Source organism: Tinamus guttatus, unplaced genomic scaffold (assembly GCF_059628265.1).
Source record: "Tinamus guttatus ecotype Peru unplaced genomic scaffold, ASM5962826v1 Tinamus_guttatus_pri_ptg000076l, whole genome shotgun sequence".
NCBI lineage: Eukaryota > Metazoa > Chordata > Aves > Tinamiformes > Tinamidae > Tinamus > Tinamus guttatus.
In genome coordinates, this window is record NW_028288610.1 from 268,884 (window position 1) to 296,057 (window position 27,174).

The window sequence follows — 27,174 nt, forward strand, 5'->3', positions numbered from 1 at the left end:
AAAAGGGAAGAGTCAAAGGTGCAAAAACTATTAGTATCTCAGAAAAATTGCAATGCTTATGTATTATTTTGCTTTTATCAACATTGAATTTCTACCCACTGCTTTATTACCCAGTTAACAACAGACATGTTGTTCCATGGCCATTTATTACTCTTTATTACATACTAATTTATTACATACACTTTCTTTGCTGACCTGGTGAAATTCCAGCAGTGCAGCTGAGCTTATGGATGAGGAGAAACCTGGCAGGATGAGGGCAGAGTGAGGGGCAGTATGAGGAGAAGGATATAGGAGGAAATGGCAGATTGGATATATTACTATCAGTGGTGCTATGATAAACAGGAGTAAGTTTACTTACTTACTTAAACTACTCAGTAATTTAAGGCTAGCATACCATAGCATGCATGCAGTCTATCAGACTGTTATTAGAAATTCCAAGAGAGACCTTTAAATATTCTGGCACTAGAGACTAAGTAACTATATCCTAATTTTAATTGCAAATTATGCCTATTACAAGGCCTCTTAATTGTGATCCCAGCTTCCTGGAGTTGGATTTGGACCTGCGGCCTGTCAGGCAATGTTTTTACCTTTTCCCAAGGTAAAAGTCCCAAGAGCAAGAAAAGATTTCAGAGGACCACATCTCTTCACTTAGGGACAGGTGTGCAAGGGAGACCAGTTTCTAATCTGATGCTGAAATGAGCAGCAGATTTCAAGCCTCCAGGAAATCTGCAGCTACTGCTCTGTGTTTTTTCTTTATCATTATTTTTTTATTTTCATGGCTACCGTGGGATTTTCAGAAGAGCTGGGGAAATCAGCCATGCTCAGCAGCATTTCCAGGGCCAGGAAAAGAGAGTGTGCGAAGTGAGCCCTTCTGCTGGTGCTCTGGGAAGCTTTAACCATAAAGGTTTCCCCGTGTCTCCCTTTCACTGTGGTGCCAATCATACTGTTCTTAAATACACCCTGTGCTAAAAGTCAGCAAGCACTCGCACTTATATATATATGGTGTGTATATATATATATATATATATTCCTGCAGGCCAGGCTGCAAAGCCCATCACGCACAGGCCGAACATCCAGGCCCGCATCCCGCAGGAGCTCGTGCTCATTCGCATTCCCGTTCCCATTCCCGTTCCCGTTCCCGTTCCTCGTCCCCTCCTGGACGCAACGGCGCCGCGGGGGGAAGCGCGCGGAGGGAGGGGGAGGCGCCGCGCCGCGCGGCGCTTTGCTGAATGAGTCACCGCCGCGCGCTGCGATTGGCTGCGCGGCGCGCGTGCGCGGCGGCGCCCGCGGGCCGTTCATTCACAGAATCGCGGCGGCCTCCATTGAGGCGCCTCCATTCACAGCGGCGGCGCCGCCGCGAGGCGGGGGGAGCCGCGGGGCTTCCCCGCGCCGCGCGGCTCGTGCACGATATCCCCGGGAACGGGCGTTTGGGGCGTCCCCGCCGTGCGGGCAGCGTGGGGGGCAGCGGCGGGTGCTGCGGGGGCAGCCCCGCGCGGGGGCCGAGGCCGCCTCCGCGGAGCGCGGCCGCCTGCGCGCTGCCAGGACGCTGCCTTGGGGGGCAGCGCTGCTGCCCGCGCCCTGCTGCCGGCACGATTAAATAGCTGCGCTTAAGCTGCGCTCGTGCATTGGCGCTTGCCGTGCTGCAGCCTTTGGTCAGGGAAAGGTATACCGCAGGATTTTTCCTTTAAACGTGTGCTGCAACTAGTAATCTCTCTCTCTCTCTCTTTTTTTTTCCTGTTTTTTAAGCAACTTTTCACTGTGCAGCTTCTCTTCCCTGAATTTGTTTGCAATGCAGTGTGTTGTCCTGCATCCCAAATATATTTTTTGCAATTGACAGAAAAGAGGCATATGGCTTGTGATGGGCAGTGTATTTCACAGTGCTGTGTACATTTTGTGTTTTTTCCAACCAGACATAAGAGAAGGGAACTGTCCAGTTTTTTCAGGTTCTGCTGCTCCTCAGATTAAGTTTGTGGCTGACATTTTTGCCTAATAAGACTTGGTGCCTTTTTTTTTTTTTTTTTTCCTTCTTCCTGCAGGTTGTGAGTTTGCTTCTACATGGACTTTTTGGTATTCTCTTAGTACTTCTGAGTTTTTTCAGAAGTACATCAAATACTCCACTGAATAGAAGATTCATTTCACAGCTTTCTTGGGAGAGAATATCAGTGGTGAAAGAAAAAAAGCATCTTTTAAGCCTGTGATTGGACATCAGAAAAATACTTTTCTTCACACATTAGGTACTTTATGTAATCCTGTATTAAAAAAAGGAAGGTTGCTGTGGAGTAACTGGAGAGAAGGATTTATTTCCGTGTCAAACATTTGATATAACGGTGTCTGTGAGAAACAGCATGGGCACAAAAGCACTTGTTAAATCTCTGAGGTTGCTTTTGTGGAAGAAAACATGTATATTCTTTGTTTCCCTCGTCTGTCTTTGTAATACCTGTGCATTCAGGTGTTCTGTAAACCTTCAAGGTATCTATTTTGCTGCAGGGAAGGGGGGCAGGTGGAGGAGGGAAGGAGCGCATATGTGTTCATATTATCCAGATACCTGATATGTAATTTTGTCTTCTTCATAGATTCGCAAATATGTGAGGTGGAAGAAAATTTAAGCAGAAGAATTAGTGTGTGGTGTTTTTTTAAAAGGATGTTTAATCAGTTTTAAAGGTAATTTCCTCTGGTACAAAAAGAGGGGGGGAAAAATTAAAGGTTAGAAGGAAATATCTGTTTGAGAAGATAGCAAAGGGAAATTTGAGAATTGATTGGTGCTAGTGAGCTGTAAGTGGGTGGATGGGGTTTTTTTTTTGCCTTTTTTTTTTTGCTACAGGAAGTGATTTGCAGTGTTCACTGAGCCTTTTGTTGAAAAGGGTCCTTCTCATTTGTGTGAGTCATGCTTTTGCTGTGAGCGAGTTGGCAGCTCTAAGCAGGACTGGGATCTCTGTCGTAGAAAACTATTACTTCAACCAACCTTAACGTGGAACCATAAGAAATTTCTTTAAAATATATGTATTTTTGTTCTTCCTCATCTCTTTGCCTTTTTTTTTTTTTTACCCCAAAATCTTGTTGTCCGTCCGCGTTGTTATGAATCGCCTGCTATGTTAGCACAGGCATCTCCTGCGTTGGCATCAGATTTGCCAGAACATATGCAGGAAACCAGATAGAAGGGCATGCTTCAACGTACCAAGTATAACCGCTTCAGGAATGATTCGGTGACATCAGTTGATGATCTTATTCACAATTTGTCCATGAACAGCAAGGTCTCAGCAGTTGCTACGACTTCAGCGGCACCTCCATACCTGGTCTCGCCAGAGGTTCTCCGCAAGGACCAAGAAGATGGACCCACCACCCTGTGCACCCTCATCCATAAAGTGTCCCACCTGAAACTCTCTAACACAGGCAGCCTTTTGGGTATCAAAAACCTCTCCTCTGCAGTAAAGGAGCTTGCTGTCTCCAAGTTGCAGGGAAGCTCGAGTGCTTCTAGCTCGGCAGCAGGAGCTTCAGACAACACATGTAACCTTGTCTCTGCCACTTCGTGTTCTCAGCAGGACGTGAGCAAGATGAGTATGGGGAAAAAAACACGGTCAGAGGAAATGCACCCGGCAGTCGAAGACTGGAATCAAAGTAGCAGCTTTGTCAATAAACCCTCTCGAGGATGGCTGCACTCGAGTGAGAAGATCCTGGGACCTGGTGTGACGTACATTGTGAAGGTTGGTCTGATTTCTTCCATTCTCTGTTTTTATCAATGAAAAATTCTCTGCTGGTTTCGGTGGCAGGCTAGGCAGGCTGAAGAGCTCTCTATTTGTATGTTTTTTTTTTTTTTTTGTGCATAATGCATGGTATGTAAATGCAGAAAGACAGGGTTGGAAAGCAGTGTTAATTTGTTATATTAGAGCAAGCCTGCAAATAGACTATCTGCCAGATAATGTTTTACAGCTACGTAAAAATATTATTTTTAGCTCAGAGCTAATTTCTTTATGTTGTTGGATTTTATTTTTTTCTTCCTCCTTTGAATTTAGGTTTTCAGTGTTACCTGGTATACTGTATATATCTTGGGTGCATAGGCTTTCAATATGTCTGGTGCAATCTACAGGAGGAAAGAAAGACTCCTTGGTATATGCTGACCTGTTTATCATGCACGATATTTTGGTTTGAAAATATCTTTAAGGGCATGTGTGTTTTTAAAGAGAAATTCTATTTTGAAATCTTAGAGCAGGAAGGCGCAGAGCGCAATTCTTACCGTGTTCCACAAATAGAAATACTGTTGAGGATAGAGCTGGAAAATGCAGCTTGTTTTACATAATAGGGATTCAGCTACCTTGAATGTTACTGCTCCTTTCAGTTCATTGATACTACATGTCAAAAACAGCAGATCTTAAGTTTCCAGAGTAATATTTTTGCATGCTTTAAAAGAATTTTGAAAGGAACTGTAGAATTTGAGCCTCTGAGGACAGGCTATATGGAGTAGTCAGGTAAGATTCTGATTACACTTTCCAGCATAGTGTGCAGTAAGTACTGTCCAGAATTCATTCTCAAGTCACCATGTTTTATTTGCCTAGTGGCTTTTGTATCTTTAGTGACAAACTGTTTTGTAGCAGATGACTAATAAGATTTCAGATCTACTCTTGTTCTCATCGTACTTTTGGTATAAAAGTGGCAGCATGATGAAGTTCATATCAGGTTGCTTTAAAATGAGTGACTGCCTTCTTGCTTAACTTACCCATTTCTCCTAAGTCTCTGTATCAGAAGCAGAGTGCATGTTTCACAGCCAGTGTACTGGGGAGGAAGCAGTTTTCATTTCTGGCTGTTAGTGGTGATGGTAGATTTTGCAAGTGGTGGTAGCTTGAGAAAGCTGGACAGTTCAAAGAGCTATAGAAGATGCTGTATTTTTTTGCCAACCAGGAATTTCTGGACCTACAAAAGAATCTGTGCTGCCTGAACACAAACTGCTGCTCTGCAACTGGTCAAGAAGTGGCTTTATAAAAAATGAGCCACTGGTGCTAGATAGCAAGACTGTTTCTTTTGTATGGCAATATTCTGGTTGACAGAAGGTCACTTGCCACTTTCTCATTAGCTCAGGAAATTCAACCATCTTTGTTCTGTATGTGGCTTAGGACACTGTAAGCAGGCAAATAATGACTGTGAGAATTCACTGCTGCTGTTTGTGTTACCCAAAGTGATAATTATGAAGCAAAGCAAACACAGTCCTCATTTTCTTGAGTTAATTTTTCACTGACCTGCTGTATGCTAGAGGAAGCCAAAATCTTTGAGTTTGAGTTGAAAAGAGAATTAAATACAAGTGGGCTTATATTTAAAGTTAATAATTAACCCCTTACTGCATGTGGTGTCAAATATTTGAAACTGTGTTTTTATATAAGATGTGTGTTAGACTTTTTAAAATGGGTCATTAGCATTATACAACTTTAGACTTTAGCTTTTTTTATGTTGTTGGTATTTATAGAATCTTGCTGTTTACAATTTCTGTTAGAAATAGGGTGATATCTTCAATTTACTGCTCCCTGGCATATAATCACAAAACTATACTGCAAATGTCAAAACAAAGGTTAAAAAGAAATATCAAGATCAATGGCTAATGTATGAATGAAAATAAGCCAGTTCCTATTAGTTCATAATTTGCCTGCTCATTAAGTATCTCAGTGATTTTTTTTCCTCAGCAACTGCAGCATTCGCATAGACAAGAATAGAAGTGCGGTTCCCACATCATTAAACATTGTTAGTTCCAGGGCTTTTATGCATTCAGACCGTCAAATCAATACATAGATAATGTACACTGAAGGGAAACATTCCTTGGATACCTCGTGGCTATATTGACTATCCGAGGGACTCGTACCATATTTAATTAGTACCATATGCCTTGCAGAGCATTCCATATGCCATTAGTTAAATGAGACAAAAATCAGATTTGTTGCTAACCAGCAAAGCTTTTATAATTTTGTGTGTAAATATGCAGCCGGCTACTATTCTTCTCATTAATTCATATTCAAGCCTTAAAAAGATTTGTGGGACAGGGTAAACTGTTGCAACTGGACAGGTTAGTATAATTTGTATTGGAATAACTTGAAGTAAAAGATAAAAGGTTCTTACAGGTGATATATAAGTAATAAGGGAATTATTTATGACATTATTTTTCTGAGTTTCTTTTTTTCCCCCCCAAATCCACAGTGGTTAACAAAATAAAACTTGCAAAAGGGAAAAGCGACACTTTGCTAGTTTTCATTTTAGACTTTACTGCTTTCCCCATCTTTTCTTCACATTGACCATTTTTGAAAGAGGCAGTGTAATTGCAATGCCTAAAAAGGAGTGTAGGTTTCTGATCTACAGGAACTGTGATCAGATTTTTGTGATTTGCTGTGACACAATTAATTTCGACTGTCAAACTAATGACACTTTCTGTAGTCTTTATTTTTCTATAGATTTATTTATTTATTTATTTTCCTTTAGTGATTTTTTTTCCTTAAAAAATCCAAGAAATTAATCATATAACAAGTTAGACTTCAGCCATGCTCAAAAAAGGAGACATGAAACAGAGAGAAACCGATGTTATATTTGATACTACTGTTGACTAATTATAAATGATCATGCTGTCAGCAAAACACCTATATATGTATAACTAAAAATGTAAATATATGTGATAATATATATAATGTAACATTAGTTAAAACTTTCAGAGAAATCAATTTGTTTCCAAGAATAAATATCTACTGAAGAGTTTAACTGGATAATTGCATAGGTTTTACTAAAATTCATGATAGGAGGCAAATACACATCTGCCTTTAGACAACTTGTGCTCGAGTTTTCTTACAGAGATTGATGAGTTCAAAACCTCGGCTTTCATCAGTTAAAACTAAATAAAACTTGAAACATCCTAGTGTAATTGGTAACCTTGTATACAGCAAATCCTGAAGAGCTAACCTTTTGTAAAAACGAGACAGTGGCATAGAAAAGGCTTTTGTAAATGTAGTATTAAATACAGGTAAAACTCAGGTATGTCAGAGAAATAGGAAGAAAAAAAAGTTCATTTAAACAGAGCACCCTAAGCTGGGCAAATAACATTTCAATGAAAAAGCATATTAAATAGTTAAGATTATAGCAAAGTATCTAAAAAATATAACGCCTAACTGCAATTGTTTCTTTAACATTTTAACTCTTCCTTGTGTTGTAGGGGGAATAACAGCTTTTTATATCTGGTGAGGGAAAGTGACATATTTTTTGAAGCTGTTTGAATGCATGACAAAGTGGAGGCTTCAGTTCTGTAAATACTTCTGCATGACACTGCTTACAGGAATATTCTGACTGAGATAAATCAAGACTACTTCTATGTTAAAAGTTAAGTATCGGTTAAGGATAAACCGAATTACTGTGTTACACGCTCTTATTGCCTCCTATTATTTTGCATTGCGGTATTCCCTTTGGAGGTACGGGCAGAACATGTCTGGTTTTAGCAGATCTCTGCAAGTAGACAGTGATTTTACAAAATGCCTTTTCTCTGATGGCTAACCCAGACCATGAAGCACGGCCTCAGATAGAGCTAACGTGGCAGAAGCAGCAGCATCTGCGGCCTTCCTGTCGAAGACCTCGGACCTCCTTGGGAGCTCCTTCTCCTTTTTCCTTCTACTCTAACCAGATTTGCTTTCTTGTTGCAACGTTTACAGGAAGAGCAAAACACTGATTCTCTGTGGCTTAGTGCTGTCACTCTTTGCCCACCTGTTTGAAAGATAGCCAACGTTTCCTGGAAAAAAAAGCAAGAGGTTTTCTTGCTTTCTTCTTACCTCTTTACATGAAGTCAATGTTAGAAGCTGTGCTTTTTTTTTTTTTTTTTTCCTTTTCTTTTTTAAGTTAGCTACATTGCAGCATGACTATCTAGTTTTCTTTGGTTTTGCTTGATGTTAAATTTATCTTAATTCTTTTTGGAAAAAATGATACTTTTGGGGGGATGGGTGGGGGTTATTTCACTGTTAAGTTCCTGCTTTTATTAGTCATTTTGCATTAGTATTAGTGAGACTGAGAGTCTTAAATATTCTGAGGAAAAAAAAAACCTACTCGGTAGTTTTTTGTGCATGGGATCCAAATAACTGTTAATACAGTTCCCAGGTATTTGTACTGAGGTCTGCGTGTTTTGGACGTGGGTTGTGTGTGGGAAGTGGGCATACAGCAATAACAGGACCGAATGTTGATCCTTTGATTCACGTTCTGCCATCCCCAACCAAGGACCTAAACTCTGTGAACCAAGGCTCAGAGAATCAAAAAACTGACTTATCCCTTTGCCTTTTAAAACTGCCTGCATGCCTTTGCTTAGGCAAAGGAGAAGAAAAGAGTAAAAAAGACATCTTTGCTTCTAGCAATTAATTCCTGCTAGTACGCTGTATTCCTTTGCAATTACTTAATATCGTCCGCATTTGCTTTCACTGTCATTTGGTCCCTAAATGAATGATGTTGATGCTTGTTGTTTAGTTGACAGTCTCTTTTTTGAGTTCCCTCGATCTGAAACAGCATGGACCTGTTGTACAGCCCACTGATATTAAAAGAGAGTTGCTCACAGAACTTAAATCAGAAATCATACAGGAGGGTCTTTAATTATAATATTATTCTGATTGTGTGAATCAAGTGCTATTATTGTACAGTTCCATGCATTTCAGAAAAAAAAAGCAGTGATTTTAGTGCCGAAGCACCAAATTCTCAACATGAGTGTCTGATTTGCAAAATGCCATGGAAGCTTTGACATAATTTCCATACGTAGGGTTATTTTGTAAGTAAGTGGCATAATTTGGGTGCTGTTAATGTTGATTTGAGTGGTAAAGTCACAGATGTATTTTTTTTAAAGGAAAAAATGATACAGTTTGCCTTTTTTTTTTTTAAGTTGCAAAATTCCCACATAGTTTTAGGAAGTAAAACTGCATTCAGCATTTTGTTTTATTTTATTTTTATATATTTTTATTTTATTTTATAATTTAATTTGATTTTATATTTAATTTTATATTTTTCCTTGGAAATTGGATTACTGGTTTCTTTATTTGCCTTTAAATATTGGTTATGAGAAGAATGCCATGTGCCCAAAGCAAATATCTGCCACTATGCAGAATATATGGATGGACTAACATTTTCTGGGAGAATCTCTGCCTGCCTTTGCTGCCTCTGCGTGAGCACTCCTTTGCCTCTTATCAGCACAACCTATTGAGAACATTTGTTTGCTTTAGCACCCCAATTATACTTGCTGTATAGACTGACTTCATTGCAGAGCAGAAAGTCGAAGTAATGCATGCCCAAAGTATCAGTATTGAATTCTCTTGGTGTTTGAAATGGGATAAATGCAAGTTTGACCGTGTCGTGGAGAAGTGATGCCTTCCCATGTATCCACTTCTTCAGGGTCAAATACACTCCCAAGCAAAGAAACAAATCCCATAGTCATAGAGGAAAAGGGGCTTAGTGTTTTGGTTTGGGTGGTCCTATACAATCATGTGGTATTTGTATACTACATGATTCTACATATTTATCATAACATTTGACATGGAGCTGGATTTGGCAATTTCAGATAGCTCTGAGGCAGATTCTGTTCCTCCCAGTTTTGATAGGGATAGTGGTGGGACCCAACCCAACCACATCTGAGCCATTCTGCGTTTCAGAGAGAGTATGAGGGAAAAAGGTAATTGGGTAATCTAGAATGTTTTTTTTAATAAGACTGATAAGATGGTAGTTACTCCTTTAGATTTTTCAAACAAGGTTTTTTGTAGGGTCAGAAAGGATGTCGGTCTTGAAAGGTTGGCTATGAAAATTCAAGTTGTGGCTGAATGCTTATAAGGACTGGAAAAAAAAACGCCTTTGAATTTATCCAAGATGGATAAGCAAAAAATGGAGATAAAAATAAATCATAGATGATTTGTAAAGAAAATAATGTGAGATAAAAAGAATAAATGAACTGGACCTTATTTCTGTAGCACCATCTGTAGCACGTTTCATAGAATCATAGAATGCTTAAGGTTGGAAGGGACCTCTAGAGGTCTAGTCCAACCCTCCTGCACATGCACGTTTGTTTATACAAGGATTTTTTTTTATTATTATCTTAGAGATGTTCCTGAAAATGAATGCATAAATTAATGAAATATCAGAAATAATAAGGAAAAAACTGAATGAGAGAGGAAATTCCTATCCTGGGGACTGCATAGCACCATTGCCTTCCTGGAGATAAACTGTTACACTAATATGCCTTTATTCCTGTTTTTGGCTTTTCTTAGTATAGAAACAGCACAAGGGAGTACTTGTTTTATTGGAAGGCAGCATCCTCACTAACATTTGACACTATGTAGCTCTGATAAAGCAGTTGTAAGAAACAAGAGCTGTCTCTTCTCTTACAGCCAAGTGTCTTTAATTAACCACAGACAATTTTCAGTGTGTCTCCTGCCCTTAGCCTTCGTAGAGGAGACGGTGTTTCTGAAATCCCTGTCTCTGCACCAAAGGCGAGTGCCATGTTTTATTACTGCTTGCTGAGTGCTGATGATACAGTTTTATCCATTTTCATAATATATATACACATATATATATGTGTGTGTGTATATATATGTGTATATATACATATATATATATATATATTTCCTCCTCTAAGGTCTAAGCAAAATGCCAGGCAGATAAACTATGAAAAGTCTTTTCTGAACAAAAATAACTAAGTGTGAAGCTGAACTACAAACATCACAATAAACTGTTGAAAATATTAGTTGAATATTTTGATTCTACACAAAGTCTTTTCTGGGGTCAGAAACGATGATGGTACTTTCCAGTATGGTCCTGTTCCTAGATGATTGCTATTGTAATTGATTCAGAAATGCTAAAAGTCATCAGTATGGATGATTTTTCACCAAAGACGTAGTATGAAATCAAACTGTACTACCAGCTTTGTTGAACCTGTCTCTCTTAGAGCACTTTAGCAATATTAAGAAGATTATGAAGCCTGTCCTACTCTGATTTAGGATTAATAATAGTAGTATTAATATATTATTATTATATTCTATTATAACATATGAAATAAGAATAAAGATTTACTTTGCAGTAAATTGTTCACAAGCTCAAAGCCAGTATCATATATGGATGCTTTGCTGGATGAGAGTTGTGAAGAATATCATGGATACGTGAGAAAGAATGAGTAATTTCTGTGTTAGAGATTTGGTCCGGTGCATTTTGTTAGGTTATGGTTAGCTATATTTATGACTCTGTTTTTTTAGATCAGTGTTGTGAATAGCAATTCGAGTTGCTTAATGTTAGACACAGGTGCCATTCTCTAGTAAGTTAAGGGAGATGCTCTGGGACTAGAGTTGATGCTAACCCTGTGGAGTTTGGTTTGACAGATTATTGAAGTTGAAACAAGGTTGAGACCATTTACAATCCTGTGTTTTTGTATAGAATAGTTTATCCCTTGATTTCACACTATGCTGTGTTCATTTTATTTTTAAGGCAGTAGTTACACGGGATATGTGACCTGCACATGAAACAGGCACACACTGGAAGAGAAAACTTGCAACACTGACTGCTGAAGATGTATCTTTCTGCCATATTGGACCTTTTGTAAATTAATTTTACAGTCGAAAAATAAGTAGAAAGGCACTAAGTGAACGGCAAGATTAAGTTGGCCTCATCTTGCCATATATTTATTTTTGTTGGGGAGCAGCAGGAGGTGGCCAGTGCATGAGGGGTCACATGCTGGATCTGAGGGCGACCATTCCAGTTGTTGTAGGGGGGCCAGGGGTCCCAGGTGATGTGGCCACCGCCAGTGAGACCTGCTGGGGCCCCATTGGCTTGGGTGCTGTTTCCTAGCAGTCTTCATGGCCTCAGTGACATGAGGACACACATTTCATGCTTTAAATTGAGCCCATGGTCTCTTCCTCTCCTTACTTTTTCTGCCTTTGCTTTGCAGGTGATATTTTGAGTGCTCTCACAGGAAATGGCTACTTAAGCATAAGAAAGAGAGAGCCTCTTTCATTTACTAGGTTGATAAAGATCCAGGAAAAAGATGTGCTCTAATTGCTGGACTCTTGTAATGAGGAACAGAGGTACATGTAGCACTGACATAGAGAAAAGGAATCTCTCTCTCCCTTCTCCTATATTTTAAATATTCAGTAGTAACACTGACCGTGTCTTTCCTAATTCATATCTTCGAATGTACAAGTTTGAAAGCATGTTGGTAGAGCATCTCAGGGACTTAGCAAACAAAGGCTTGTATTCAGCTTAGTGGAAAAGTACCTGTTAGAACCCAACAGGAGTCTTGGGCTCTGCGCTTTGCTAATTCTCATCGTCAAGCAGTTCTATTTGATGTCTAAGGTAACACAAATAATATAATAAAGAATTCCACCTACGATGCCCATATTTATGGTTTTGAATATCTCATTATGATTTCCCAGTATTGAAGCAAAATATTTTGTTTGCGGATGCCTTTGCATGTTTGTGTTCAAGGAATTCCAATGTGGAGCATAAGCTGCTAGAACTAATCTGCATGGTGCTTTAAAAAATCGATGCATCTTATTGAATATTCTAGGTAGGAATCAAAACAGCCTGGAAAGTGTTCTCTGTATTAAAGTATGTACCAGTGAAGATGAAGCAATTCATTTAAGATACAGGAATGCATGCTGTAAATAACTTCACTTTGATTGATACCACACTGTAATAATGGCATTCACCCTGCATTACACACCCGGAAAATTACACCTAAGTAATACTGAATTAAAGTTTTTGCAGGTAGAATCTGTTCTTTGCCTAAAATGTTTGCCTGTTCAAAAAAATGCAAAATGCGGTTGAATATATAATACTAGGGTAAATGGCTGTTCAAAATATGCACTTCTGATTCTAGCATTTCTCAGTTTCTGCATGCAAGCACATGCATGTGTAAAGTATAGTAAGAACATAAGAAATATTGGAGGTGAAAATCTACTCTATTGGAGTCTTGTGAAAGCCACATGTATTAAGCATCTGTACTGTGTGAATGTTTTTGAGCTTGGTGTTGGCAATCTTAATTTGTGCACACAGGAGTAAGAAATGAGAAATAGGGCTTTATTTTAAAGATGAATTGTTTTCAGCTCCATTTGTGATGAAGGCTAGAAAATTGTCAGAAGCAAAATTTACTTCCCAGTAGCATCCCTTCCCATACTACCAAGGAATACAGACCTCAGAGTTGACTTAAGGAAATTGCTTTTCAGAATAAGATAAAAAATAATCATCTCCCCATGGCCTTTATTTATTTATTTATTTTTAAGGTCTCCTTAATGATTACTGTTAGAGTTGGTTCTGAAATTTTGCTAGAGCGTTTTTGTAGGGGACAAATATTTAACAACTAACATCACTATTACTTTCTAAGAGATTGAGAATTGTAGACAAATGCTGCTCAACGAAAACTTCTTTTCTTCATGATATTTATGGGATAGACTTTTTTTTTTCTTGTTGATAAGATGTCCCCTGTTTTTATGCCATCTGAAGATGTCCACAACTACTCTTGTGTGTAACTCCAATACAAGAAAGGTATGTCAGGCTTTAAATTCTAGTTTCTTTCAGCAAGACCAGATGAAAATACATTCTAGCAATAGAGGGCAAGAAAAGAAAAAGGCAATATAGAGCTTGGTAAGTGTGTTGGCAAATCTTGTTATGTTGTTATACATAAACATGCATGTCAGTTTATTAATAGAGATATGTGGCTGCCTATTAAAACATTAAAATAGGCATAATTATTTATATTCTGCATTTCAGAAATGAGAGGAGAAAAAAAAGCTTTGTTACCCTTTTATGAATCTTGATAAGTTTTCTTAAGAGCAGTGACACTGTGTATTTGTATATGCATGAAGACAGTATATAGCACTTCCAAGTCTATGTATTTATATGGATGTATAAAGAAAAGTTAATATTGATTCTTCTTTATCATTTAAATAATTTGATGTAAGAAAAAATTGTGAAGTAGAACAAAATAGCTACCTTCCTTTGTGCAGAACCTGATTTTTTTTTTCCACTATCAATGGGTTCGACAAAAGTAAAGTAAGTTATCTGAAAAAGTTTCCTAGTCTTTCAGTATAGATTAGTCAATGCCAGACAGTTTGCTTTTCAACTGATGCCAGAATCCTTCTGGAAGTCAATCTCCCTTTAGTTATGGCTGAAAAAACCTATATGAAAATCTGTAGGAAATGCACAGTGAAAGGATTTAAATGATTAAAAGCTAGGCATCTAGCAAAGCTGCAGTGACTCACAGTCATGCAGTGAAAATTTTAAAATATGACCTATCTTTTTTCAATTTTATACTCTGGATGCTAAACAAACACTGTTACTGTTTGGTGCAGTGAATCGGAAAAAAAAAAAAGCACTGATATACAGAGCAAGTCTCATTTCCCTGTAGTTTCTTATGAAAATAGAGTATGCATAACTCTAATAATTAAATCAAGAGCTTGTGAAGCTTTCCTCTTTTTCCAAGAGACTGTAATAGCATCGTTTCAGCAGCATTCCTGTTAGTGAAAAGCTAAGCATTCAGTTCAAGGAACAAAATAGAGAAGGAATATATTACAAAATCGCGCTTTGCCAAAACAGTATTGAATTGTGCTAAAATCATATTTTAATTAACCAATAGGAGTATGTAAATATATAGAAGTGATTTCCAGGAGATTCTGAGCTCATACAGAAAGTGCATGTATTTATTTTCATAATACATGCCTCCTACCTACCTTTATTGTTAGAGCTGTGCAAAACAGCCTTGAATTCAAATAGGATATGACAGCTCATTGGAAAAAATAGATTAACAGTCAATAGTTAAGAATTATTAAAGTCTGCATGTATAGGGGACATTTAAAAAGTATTTTTATACTACAGAAGTACGAAACAAAAAGAAAATCTAGTTTTTGCTCAATATTGGAAGTACCTTTTGGGAATAGTGTGTTTTCCTCTCACCCATTACTGAAAAAGTTAACTATGTTTAAGACAATGCAAACATATTGACAGTCATATCTATGATGATTTCTACTAATTTAGAAGGTCTATTAGTTCACTTGTCTGTTAGAGCAATTTGTGGTGATAAATATGCAGCCAAAGGGTCAAGGCTTATTTGTAGATGAACCCTAACGTAGACATGTTTTTAGATTTTTCTGTTTCATTTCCATTCAATCAATGCTTACTTAGAGTTTTCTGTCTGGATTAGAACACAGATTCTTTAATGAGGAAAAAACCCTTTGGGGGAAATATTGATTCTCTATAAAGCTTTATACATGATTACTTACTGATAGAAAAATTACCAACAGTAAAAGTATGAAAGCATGGAAGAGTGCCTTTCTGTTTTTTGCAGTAGCATATGTTTATGACACATTTTTAGTGTTAGATTCTGACAGCATCTAAATATAGGGCTTTCTCCTCATTCAGAGCAAAGCTGCCAACGTTTCTTTCATCCAGTACTGCTGAGTGCTAGAGCAGGTGTGTCACGGTGCCGGTGCCGCGGGAAGCGTGGCAGCAGTGCAGAACGTTTATCTCCCTCTGCGTGCGCTGTTGGAGTGCGGTCATGAGACTCCCTTGGAGGACTTCTTCTTCCAAGAGTCTGGACCATGGCCTGAGTCCGTGGTGTCCCGCGGGAAGAGACAATCCTGAGGATGTGGCATGACTAGGAGAATACGCTGCAGTCTCTTAAGGAGCCCCTCTCTCGGCTACACCAGCCTGCTGGTCCTCCGAGCTGGCGCAGTTGCTATGTTGCAGAGGATAACTGTGAATATTAGTCTGGATTTTCTGGATGTGTGCATGCATAACGAGAGCTCTGAAAAATGTGCGTGTTTCGCTATGTAGCCATGAGTGCATGTGTTACTTTACATGGAAGATTAACAAATTTTCAAGGAACTGAGTACAGAAATGTTTTATGTTGCTTTAGAGTGTGCAGGTATAGAATAACATTCCTATGAGGGAAGAATTCAATATCATGTTACTTGCTAGATAAATGAAGCATTCGAAGGCAAATATTTATATCCTAAGCTACCACAGAAACTGAAATCTCTACCAGCTGACTTAAAGCTGTGTGACTACTGTTCATACAAATTTACTTCTCTCTGAATACCCAGGCTTCTTTCGTCCCACAGCTTTTTCTAATATTACAACTCACCCTACTTTAGAAATGTTGGGGAAATAGTCTTCTGCTGCATGCTTCTTCTTAAATATCTACCTATTCTCACACAAATCTGAACAGTTGCTCAACTGTTAGGCCTTCTTCCCTCTGTGTATGTATATAAGTAAGTATATTTGTAGACTGCTGCTTTATGGTCAGTGCAAAGAGAATCCTGGCTACTCTTTGCTGGAGGCACATTTTTTTTTCCTGATAAACACTTTGTGTTACCAGTAACACCAGCAACACATAAAGTGCATCCTTGCAGACCTCTGTGGTGCCAGAACTTGGGTGGGATATTTGCAATAGCAATAGCAGGACAACATGAGGAAGAGGTTTACTTGGGGTTTGGCAAAAACTCTTGACAGGCATTGAAGTTTAAAAAAAAAAAAAGTTTGACACATGCTAAGAAAACACTGCATATATTTAGAAATACAGAGAATTACGTCACTATACAGCTGTTATGTTCTGATTTGGCTTCAGAGTGGTTGCTACTTTCCTCTGCAGTAACTCACTCTTGAATCCAGAAACCTTTGCTGAACTCCCATCAAGGTCTAGGTTCCAGTCCTGTATCCAAGCCCCATACTTAAGTCAATGACTTGCATGCAAGTGTCAGAGTATATGCAGAGATACAAACTCTGTTTCCATATAAACATGTTAGCTTAGAAGGGTTGTGACATCACATAATGTTATGTGACATAGTGGGTTGTGACATAAATTCACATCTTAACTCTTGTCTCCTGTGCTGATGGAGGGTATATGACATAGCTTGAGCCTTTGCAATGCAGAAATGTCGTGAGGATGCCACTTCTTCTAAAACAATATTTTTTATTCAGTGTGAATTCAGAACAGAGGCTGCCTCGTTATTTAGCCTGGCTAAAGCATTTATGCTTTATAAATGTTGTATAAGCACATCAAATTTTGTTTCATTCCTATAGAAAATGATACAATGCAAACACATGAGAACCATAAACACAGGTCAATATGAGCTCTCACTAAAGACTAAACTCTCTCTCCCCTCTCCCTCTCCTCTCTCTCCCCTCTTCCTGTTTTTCATTCCTAACTAGAGACTGGGTGGTTTGGGATTCACAATATTAGGTAAAGAAAAAGCCTGGTTATCTGTGTAGAGTCCATTCACTGCACGGGATGTGGAGCCACTGTTCCTATTAGAAAGAGAATTCCTTTAGTTATCCGGATGCAGAGCCATGCCTCCAGGCCTTCTGTGCCTCCCACGTGGATCAGATGAGCTAGTCTGATGCAGGGGTATGAAAACTGTGTAAAACTCAAAAAGCAAAGTAGCAAAACTGCATGTGCGAATGCATTATATCTTCCTCATAAAAACTGCCTCAATAAGGATAGCAAAGTTGGTTTGCAAAAATGTAAAGCAAAAGTCTGCAAAATGTCGCCTTTCCTCCTTAAGATTTTGAAGGAAAAGTCCTCCTGCCATATACCAATATCTTTACAGCATTCTTTTGAAGTAAGAGGATAGTCTATTTTTGCGGTGTTTTGCTATGGATGACAGCAAGGATAACTCTTTAAGTATGCCAGATTTTAGGTAGAACTCTATTCTGTTTACTTTAAAAAAACAAAGACTTTATTGTCATTGTAATGGATGGATGCTATAAAGTGATTGTCAGCAGCTAGTCAGAGGGTTAGGTTATAGTTTAGCAAGGGGGGTTTCTCACTTTTTGTCTTCTAAACTTTAATGCTTTTATGAATTATAATGCTGCTGAGGTTCCAGTGTCTTCACAGAATTATTAGATCTGTTGCTAAAGGGTACTGTGTAGTCTATTAAATATGTATAGCTAAGCTATGATATCCTTATGAAGTGAATAAGGAAATGTATATTGTGATAAGCTAGCTTCTCCTTTTGTGATCTTTTCCTGCTAATTACGTAAGTAATGTGTAATGCATGTCTCAGTCGAATTACATATTCGAGGTAATAAATGTTCAGTTAAAGCAAGATTAAATAAATTACCAAGAATTGTGGCCTTTTGTTATTTTATTTAAATATTGTATTTTTATTTTATTATAACATTCTGATTGCAGTTCCTTGTTCTTTTCTTTTTCTTTTCTCACTGCAGTGATTTAAAAAGTGGGCATTGAAAATTTGGTTTTGAAGAGCTCAAGTATTGTAGAACATGTCTTAGTGCTGTTTGCACAAATCTCTTGCCCTTAGCCCATTAATGGTGACACCTGAGATTGGAATGACCTGTCATTTTGATGCATATATAAATGCATGTTGCAGTAGAAGCAGGTTAATCTGAATATGAAAAACAAGCTCGTATTTTGAAATAATTCCTCAACTCTAATTAACTCTACAGTTATTAGCAATATCAGTTCATACTATCTGGCAATTTACTTTCATGATATACTTTGATTTTTGGATGGGCTTTTTTCCAATAAGAGTAAAATGCAGAAGAAAATGAATCATGAAAATGTAGAAATATAACTCTAAATACACATGAGGAACAGATGTGGCAGGTGAGAAGATGCTCACTTTTGCATGCTTTGCAAATAGAAACACAGTTTAAGCCTCAGGGTTAAGAACTTGGGTTGCATTGACCAACTTATTACAGCTTTGCAATATACTTCAGTGCTTTCAGTTTTCAAAAATTAGATTTGTATATATACCACCCAGAATCCCAGGATGCTGAAGCTATTTTTGAGCCCCCAAGCTATTATCAGCCATTGTGCAATGCCAGGGAAGGCTTCAGATGCATTAGTATTCGTAAGCATGGCTAATTTATGGCAAAGCTGTGCCAGGTGTATATCTGTTTGCTGATACAACCATGCTCTCTCTTACCTAATTTGCAAAAGACCCGGTCCATTTGAGCAAAATTCACAGTATTTTCAGCCACCCAGCGTTGATGACAGTCACTGAGTTACGTGGATTAAAAACAGTCTATCTTAGTTCACTAAGAATTGCCGTATTGTTTGGTGATCTAATGAATTCTAGTAGCTCAGATTCAGAGATTAGGAATCTTAAATAACCATCAGTTGCTCTCAGGTTAAGTAATTAGCACTACCCATATTCAGGGTGTACACTCATCTGCTCTTAAATATAATAGATATATAAGATATCGCCTGCCCCAAGCTGAGCTATTGCTGTGCTGTATGTGACTACATCTTGCTACGTTTTTATAAAACTTTTGTTACTGCTGCCAGCTTCTGACTCAAATTGTGCAAATTTCTTCCAGGAACTTGGTGTTCTCAATGAGCTTGTTACGAAACACTGAACAAGGCTGTTCATGTTTGTGGATCAAAAGGCAACTCTCATTTGCCTTTTCCCATCCCTACAAACACATGAACACGCTCAACACTGATTTGTTCAACTGCCTGTTTCCAATAAACACTGTTAAAACTCAATATCCTTTCTTACACGGGTTATACTAAAATATGTGGTTGTTTCACAAGAATTTTTCAATGAAATTGCACAGAAGACAGAGATACCTTAGGGAATATGGAAGAATTCTTCACTTCTGGGAAAAATATATGGCCTTCTCTTACATTTAGCTAGAGAAATTATGCTAGTAAAAATACTGGAAGCTCATGCAATAACCGTTTGATTCCAGGGCTACAGGACACTGTGCTTCTAAATTTACATCATCTCTCTACAAGGGGCTATTTGGAATGAAAAGTATTAGCTACAAATCCAAAATCTCTAAACAGGAACCCATTCATTGATCTGGGAGACTGTTCCTCAGGACATAATACCATGCAGCAAAATTAACACAAGGTGGAATCAAACATAAGAAAGTGGACAGAAACATTACCTAGCAGAGTTTGGAACCAATAGTCCCGCATTTTCCTGCTTCAGAGTGGGCTGCATCTTGGTCTATTTGCTTCCTGAGCAATGAGAAGGGGCTTGCCAGTGGGAGCTCAAAAATATCACAGTGCACCGTAGCTGATTGTTTAGCATATACATTTAAGTTTTGGGGGAAGAGGGCCTGTTTTAGAAATAGTCTGTTTTATAACTGTATTTTAAAAATTTCATGGAATGCCTAAAGCAAAAGATAGTTTTTTTTTTATCAGTATATTTATTTGTTGAAATAAATGAATAATTTATTTACTTGCTATCTTGGTTGTATGTCTTCTTTCTGTGGATCCTTGTCAGGATGTACTTCAAATGGATATTTTTAGAGATCAATGTTGGTCTTGGGGAATAATTGAAGCATAGCAGTAGGTGAGTTATATGTCCCTGTAGTTGGCCTTTGGACCTTTTGAATGTCAGTATTTATAGTAATTTTGTTATTTGAAAACATGCCGTGGTGGTTGAGTGTTCACATCTTTTATCCCAATAAATCAGTTGCCATCTTTGCCTTGAGCAGTCAGGAACACTGCAGCCCTACTATGTCATGTTCAGCTGTCTCCATGCTACACATAAAGCAAGTACAGGATAATTTTTCCATCTGACCTTCCTCCAGTCTGGTTTTGTCTCTATTTTTGTTAATACAGACCAGGTAGTGTGACTCAAAGGAGTCTAAATGCACGCCTTCTAAGTATGTTTATGATATTTGTCTGATTATTTGTGTGTTTATTTCAGTAATGCTTTGTGTGCACATATGTTTGTGTATTTATTTGCACGCCTGCATGTACTTGTCAGATTATCCTTCAGAGTTTGCTTCTAAAATGTTGGACCAGTTTTTCAAAATCGTTTGATTATTTATCAAACTTGTGGCAAATACAGATAGGGGAGGGAAGAAGTAGAATCCAAGAATTTTTGAGTATTGAGTGGTCTAAGTGAACAGGTTGAAGAAGTAAACAAACCCAAACCAAATATTTCCGTAAGAATCAATATTTGAATAGTTAGACAAATTTAGAACATAATTAAATTACGAAAATATTTGAAATGAAATAAATGTTTGAGAAAATTTATTAATTAAAAGATCATAGAGCTAAAGCAAAGTGATGCAAAGGATATAGGAAAACATTTTCCATTGCTGTATATCAGCATAACTTCACTGAGTTCAGCCAGTTGCTTCAAATGATGTTTAATGAACTTCAAGAAAATCAAACCCACCTCCTCAGATACTTAGAAAATGAGGTAATGGTTTAACTTCCTGCATCAGAGCATGAAAGTGTTGTTCTGGATGCTTTAAGTACTCAGTGAGAATAAGCATTGTAAGAAAGGCATCTATTTGTATTAAGATACAAGGGGTTACTAAATACATAACTTGCACCAATAGGAGAGTGTTGATGATCTAAAGAAGTTGAGGCTATGACCCTTAGCTCGAGAGTTCCCTGTGCCAAGATCTTTACATAAAAAATGCTCCATGTCAATTTTGGAAACTTCGGAAAAAAAAAAAAAGATGCAAGGAAATTTTAAAAATATAGGAAATGAATCTAAAAACCTTCCCAAAACTGCAGGCTACTATAATCCAAATCTGAACAATTTAACTAATAGGAGTCACTCAATCTTCTGGTTTATTTTATTCAGTGTTCTAAAGACTTCATGGCATTCAATAGGAATAAATTAATTAATAATATACATGTGAAAGCAAAGAAGAAACTCCCTCAACTTGTGAACAGCCTGTGACAGATAGATCTCTTTAGAAAAAAACATCATTGAAATTCTAGCTAGCATAGCTGGCAATGCAATAATTCCCTAATCAAAACACTGTTAAAAAAAGCAAAACAAAACAAAACAAAATGACCTCACAATTTTTTACACCAGCTTTACACCCCAATAGATTAAGTTATGCAACAAATAGATACTACACTGATCTAAAAGCCTAGTATAGTATCAGTCCATTATCAGACTAATCCCTATTCCCCCTGACTTCCAAAAATCAGGTGAGAAGTTGAATACTTAATACATGTACAAAGCTTCTATCATGGGATAGGCCAACCGTGAGCTGGTTTATACAAAGGATAAATTACGGTACTAGCCACTACACAAATATCTGATGAGATCTATAATTGCATGTAGACTTTCTCACATGCAAACCATGCCTGCTTTTGGAGGTTAGATGCATAAAATGCACCTGAGTTTTTCTTAATCCTATGATGGACTTCGTTATATCTTAACTAATTTTCCCACATTTTCACTGGAATGCAGATCAGAAAGAGACTTTCTTAGTCTTTTCCTAACATTGGTCAACCTGTTATGTCATTACTGTCTTGAATGGCTCTGTTGAAGCCATCTCCCAGCTTGTGTTATTAACATATTCGATTAACATCTTCCTGTATCTATATACTAGTGTCATTAATGAAGATATTAAATCATATCAGTCCCTAAGTATCTCCCAGTATCTTTAAGGAAAACTTTTTGTATTGCTGCTGCTCTTTTCAGATTTCCCTACCATAATTTACCTTTCTTGCACTAAGCCTTATTTCTCCCCTTTATATAATATTTTTTAATTAATCTGTCCTTGATGGATTTCCTTTACCACACTTCATTTTATATTGATTTAAGTTTTATTTTGAGTAACTTTAAAATGGATCAATTGCGATAGATCAAAACTAACAAGCACATCAACCCATCATTATGTTTTAGGTGTATTGCAGTGATTACATTAGAAATCAAAATATATGTTGAAGCAAACTTGAGACTTAAATGAAGTAAAATGTTTATGAAGCAAATCTGTGACATACAAGAATATGATAATAGAAATTTGGCTTATACTTAGGATAAATCAGATGTAAAAACAAGGACCATGTAATGCCTTTTGATGATTACTTGTATTTCCTCCTAGAACTACACAAAAATTATACTAATGTTTATAAATGTTTATTTTTCCCTGCAGTACTTGGGATGTATAGAAGTCTTACGCTCAATGAGATCTCTTGACTTCAATACTAGAACGCAAATTACAAGGTAAGAATTTGTACAAACACCTTTTCAAGTAACTTCTGAACTGTGTCTCCAAAGAGAAGCCAGGAAAATGGCAAAACATAGAGTAAATAGTTTTCAGATACCTTAAGTCTACTTTTTATTTTGCTTTTACAGGTAAATCTTTCACCTGATATTAATAGAGATATATGTCACTGTACTGTTCTAAAAAAAGCACATAAATACTGTGTTGGGTTAAGGAATATCTGTTAATCATTTTATGTCTAAAAGATACATTCTGAGAATTATGGCAAATAGTGTTTTGCAGGCATTGCTCGTTAGTTTTAGAGGACTCTGGTGTTGACATTTTCTAACAACTGTAGATCAAAGTTTCAAATTATCATAATCAAATTCTGACAGCAAAGTATCGAAACAGTGCCTTTTGAAGGAACAAGTATAAGATGGATATAATACTTGTCTTCTGAATTTAACAGTCAGTGAATTTCACCTCTTCTGTTTGCTGGTCATCTATCCTGAACCATTGCAATATCAATGATACAGCTGATTATTTCTGGCATTAAAGGAGGATAATTGTTGCTACATTTAGATGTTATTCTTACAATCTCTGTGCAGAATTGTTGCATGTGAATACCTTTGCGTTGTTTGAGTTATATTTGCCACATCAGCTTTGAACTGGACCCTGTGAATCCTCACAAAAAGTTAATTATTATTTTGACAGGATGGTTCATGAGGGCTACAAAATGATAGGATTTTGAGTTTTCCTTTCAGACAATCTAGATTATGGAGGTCTATGGAGGTATTTGAAATTTTTTCTACTGTGCTATTTTGAACTTAGAATGTACATGTATGTGGTATTTGTAACAGTGACCTTTAAGAATGATTTCATGTCTAGGCAGATTTGTAGTTCCAATGCAGGTGGCTCATCTGTTTTTGACATTTGGAAGGTAAATGATGCTGGCTTATAAAACAAGTGTGGTAATTGCTAGTTTTGTATTCTGTACCACAGTCTTTTTCATTGTATGCCTTCACTGGGATAGCTTTTTTTTTTTTTTCTCCTTAACTAGCTTAGAGGCACAACAGTATTTTGCTGTGAAACAGACCTGGATTTTTTTTTTCTGCTGAAGTTATATTTGACTACATGCTCCGTATTTTTTGGGCTCATCTTCCTTCAACCACATCTAGGGCACAATATATTTTTTTCAAACAGGAAGCCATATTTTCCTGTTTGTTGATAACTTCGCATTTGACATTTTCTGTTTATCATAAAAGAATTACAAATGTTGGCTTCTCATTATCATCATGTAGTTCCTGGTCTAAAACTTCTCTGAAGTTAGTTAGTTCTGAAGTTTCAGGTGAATTTTCAATCAGAATGTGATATCTTAATTATTATTCATTAATTCATCTGTCTCTAGAAATGTATGTCTGAAGTTTGCTCATATGCATTAAGAAGCATAACATAAGCCTTGAGGTATGTACAAAATTAATAAGGCTGATGGTCTCATATTACAGCACCAGTTCCCTCACAAGAAGACACCTGGCAGCAGCTAGTGCTTAAATTACATATAAACTGAAGTGTCTAAGAGTTACATTTACTTGAGGGTGATAATTGTTTCACAGTTTGTCTATATCTGTGCTAAATCCCCTTTATCAGTTTTCTTGTTTAGGTAAGTTGGGCCTCTGTGTCCTTTAAAAGCAGACCTGCTGGATAAGGAATTTCCACTGCTGCAGCCCACTAGCAGTAAGAAAAACACATATCCTTATAACCTGGCTGCTCATGATTGAGTGCAACTGAGACTCAGGTCTGTAGTTCTAGAAATATTAGCTGTAACTCTCCATGCTGAAGAATCTAGATCCATAGATAAAAGCTGCAGTAAAAGTTTATTTTATATCTGGAGCTATGTAGATTTGGCTATACTGTTTCCCATAACTGGAGAAACAGACAACTAGGCAGACCCACCCATAACTTTGTAATTTGAATGTACCTGTTACTCTTGCTTAAGTCAATCCCATTCTGTCTAGGGCTTCCTTTATGCATCCAGGCACAGAAGAAGCGACTGGTACGTATTGGGCCAATATTACTTCTGGTATTATGCAGTATTTCCTAAGTACTGCAAAGAACTTTCCTCTTAGGAAAGAGGAGCCAAGTTATCTGATTCATCATGGAAGTTGGGATATGGCTCTTCCTAATAGGCACACTTAGTACTTGACACATAACCAAATTCTCATGTAGAGAAATCAGTGGGAAAAATTGCCTTGACTCTTGAATGACTTTGAAAGTGCCAGCCATTATAATTAATACATTAGGAAAGTGTGTGCATGTGCAGTCTGACAACTGAAAAACTGTTGCTGCAACTCCAAGAACTGGAATGAAGCCCCAGTGTAAACAGTCTGGTCAGGGATCTTTCCTTTCTTGTCACAGGCATGTAAAAATTACAGCTGCTCTCAGGCTGTGCCATTTAATGCTTCTGTACCGTACATGTGACTTGTTTTTGTTTTGCTTTTCCACTTTTTATAAATGTAATTATTAAAGCATCTAGCAAGGATTTCATCTTTAGATGAAAGGAATGAGCAAGAACTTTCACTTGCCATACTTAACAACCTTGTTGGTGCCTGACAGAAAGGTATTGTTATCCCAATTTGGGGTGTGAGTCGAGCAAGAATGAACAGATATGGATAATTTGTAAGAATATTTTTCCTTTTTCAATGTATATTTAAGTTTTAAGATTATTTCACTACAGGAGAAATAGGAGATCTAGTGTTGTATTTATCAGCCGTAATGTACATACTATTCTTTTTGTAATGAATGTTGTGTTGTGTGAATCTGTGAGCAAATAAGTGGATGTGCAAGCCAAGGGTCAGCAGATATGGATAATGATAAATAAAAGCCCGGTGAATCCTCATGTTGCATCATTAATTATCAAGTGACAATTTTTGGATCACAAGTATGATCTTGTTATCTTTGGATCAAGATAACTTGTTAGGGCAGCAAGATGTACAGAAGCGTTTCGTTTTCAACATAGAAGAGGAGCAGGAAGACTAGCAGGCCAGACTTGGGAGTTAACTGCAGCTGGCAAATGTTCCTAAGTTTATCTGAAAACTGCTGTTACCATCACAGAAAGAGGCCACTCCCAAGGTTGTTTGGCCAGGCCATTTGGGCCCTCAGACTTTTTATATATGAAAAAAAATCAGGTAAAATGTTTTTGCAGCATGTACAATGCTTGCAGCTCATCTAGCGTGTTTGTATGCTTATTGCAGATTCTGTTATAGCATGATTAGACTTCACCACCATGTTGCATGCCTGTGCGTAGCTATACATTGCTTTGAACTAGAATCGTAGAATCATAGGTTGGATTAAGGTTGGAAGGAACCTCTAGAGATCATCTAGTCCAACCCCCCTGCCCATGCAGGGTCACCTAGAGCACGTGGCACAGGACTGCATCCAAGTGGGTTTTGAAGATCTCCGGAGAAGGAGACTCCACAACCTCTCTGGGCAGCCCGTTCCAGGGCTCTGTCACCCTCAGTGTTAAGAAATTTTTCCTTAAGTTCCTGTGGAACTTTTGATGCTTCAGTCTGTGACTGTTTCTGTCTTCGATGCTTCAGTCTGTGACTGTTTCTGTCTTATCAGTGGCCACCACTGAAAAGAGGCCAGCACCATCCTCCTCACTCCCTCCCTTGAGATATTTATATACACTGACCAGGTCCCTCTCAGCTTCTCTTCTGAACAGGCCCAGCTCCCTCAGCCTCTCCTCATAGGGCAGATGTTCCAGGCCCCTGATCATCCTTGTGGCCCTGCGCTGGACTCTCTCCAGCAGCTCCACATCCCTCTTGTACTGTGGAGCCCAGAACTGGACACAACACTCCAGATGTGGCCTCACCAGGGCTGAGTAGAGGGGCAGGATCACCTCCCTCGACCTGCTGGAGACGCTCTTCTTAATGCACCCCAGGATCCCATTGGCCTTCTTGGCCACGAGGGCACACTGCTGCCTCATGGTCGACTTGTCATGCACCATGACACCCAGGTCTTTCTCTGCAGAGCTGCTCTCCAGAACGTCGGTCCCCAACCTGTACTGGTGTCTGGGGTTATTCCTCCTTAAGTGCAGGACCTTGCACTTGTCTTTGATGAAGCATGATGTTGCATGCAGTGCTTATCATACAGCAGTGTCTGGACTGTAGGGCTACATGTTCTCTGTTGTTCTCTCATTGAATGCATTATTAGTTTGCTGCATGCAACTCCAGAAAGCCACACCTCCCCATACTAAGCAGAATATTATATTGC

General features: G+C 38.0%; 1 protein-coding gene across 1 annotated transcript in view; it reads left to right on the forward strand.

The window, feature by feature from the left end:
• The first annotated feature begins 3,035 nt into the window (after positions 1-3,035).
• The window catches only part of SHC3 (SHC adaptor protein 3), a 54,280-nt gene continuing 30,141 nt past the window's right edge, over positions 3,036-27,174 (forward strand). The window contains exons 1-2 of the mRNA XM_010227957.2: positions 3,036-3,701; positions 22,852-22,922. Of these exons, the coding sequence (XP_010226259.2) occupies positions 3,162-3,701; positions 22,852-22,922 (611 nt within the window). The 5' untranslated portion in view covers positions 3,036-3,161. The remainder of the gene's footprint in view (positions 3,702-22,851; positions 22,923-27,174) is intronic.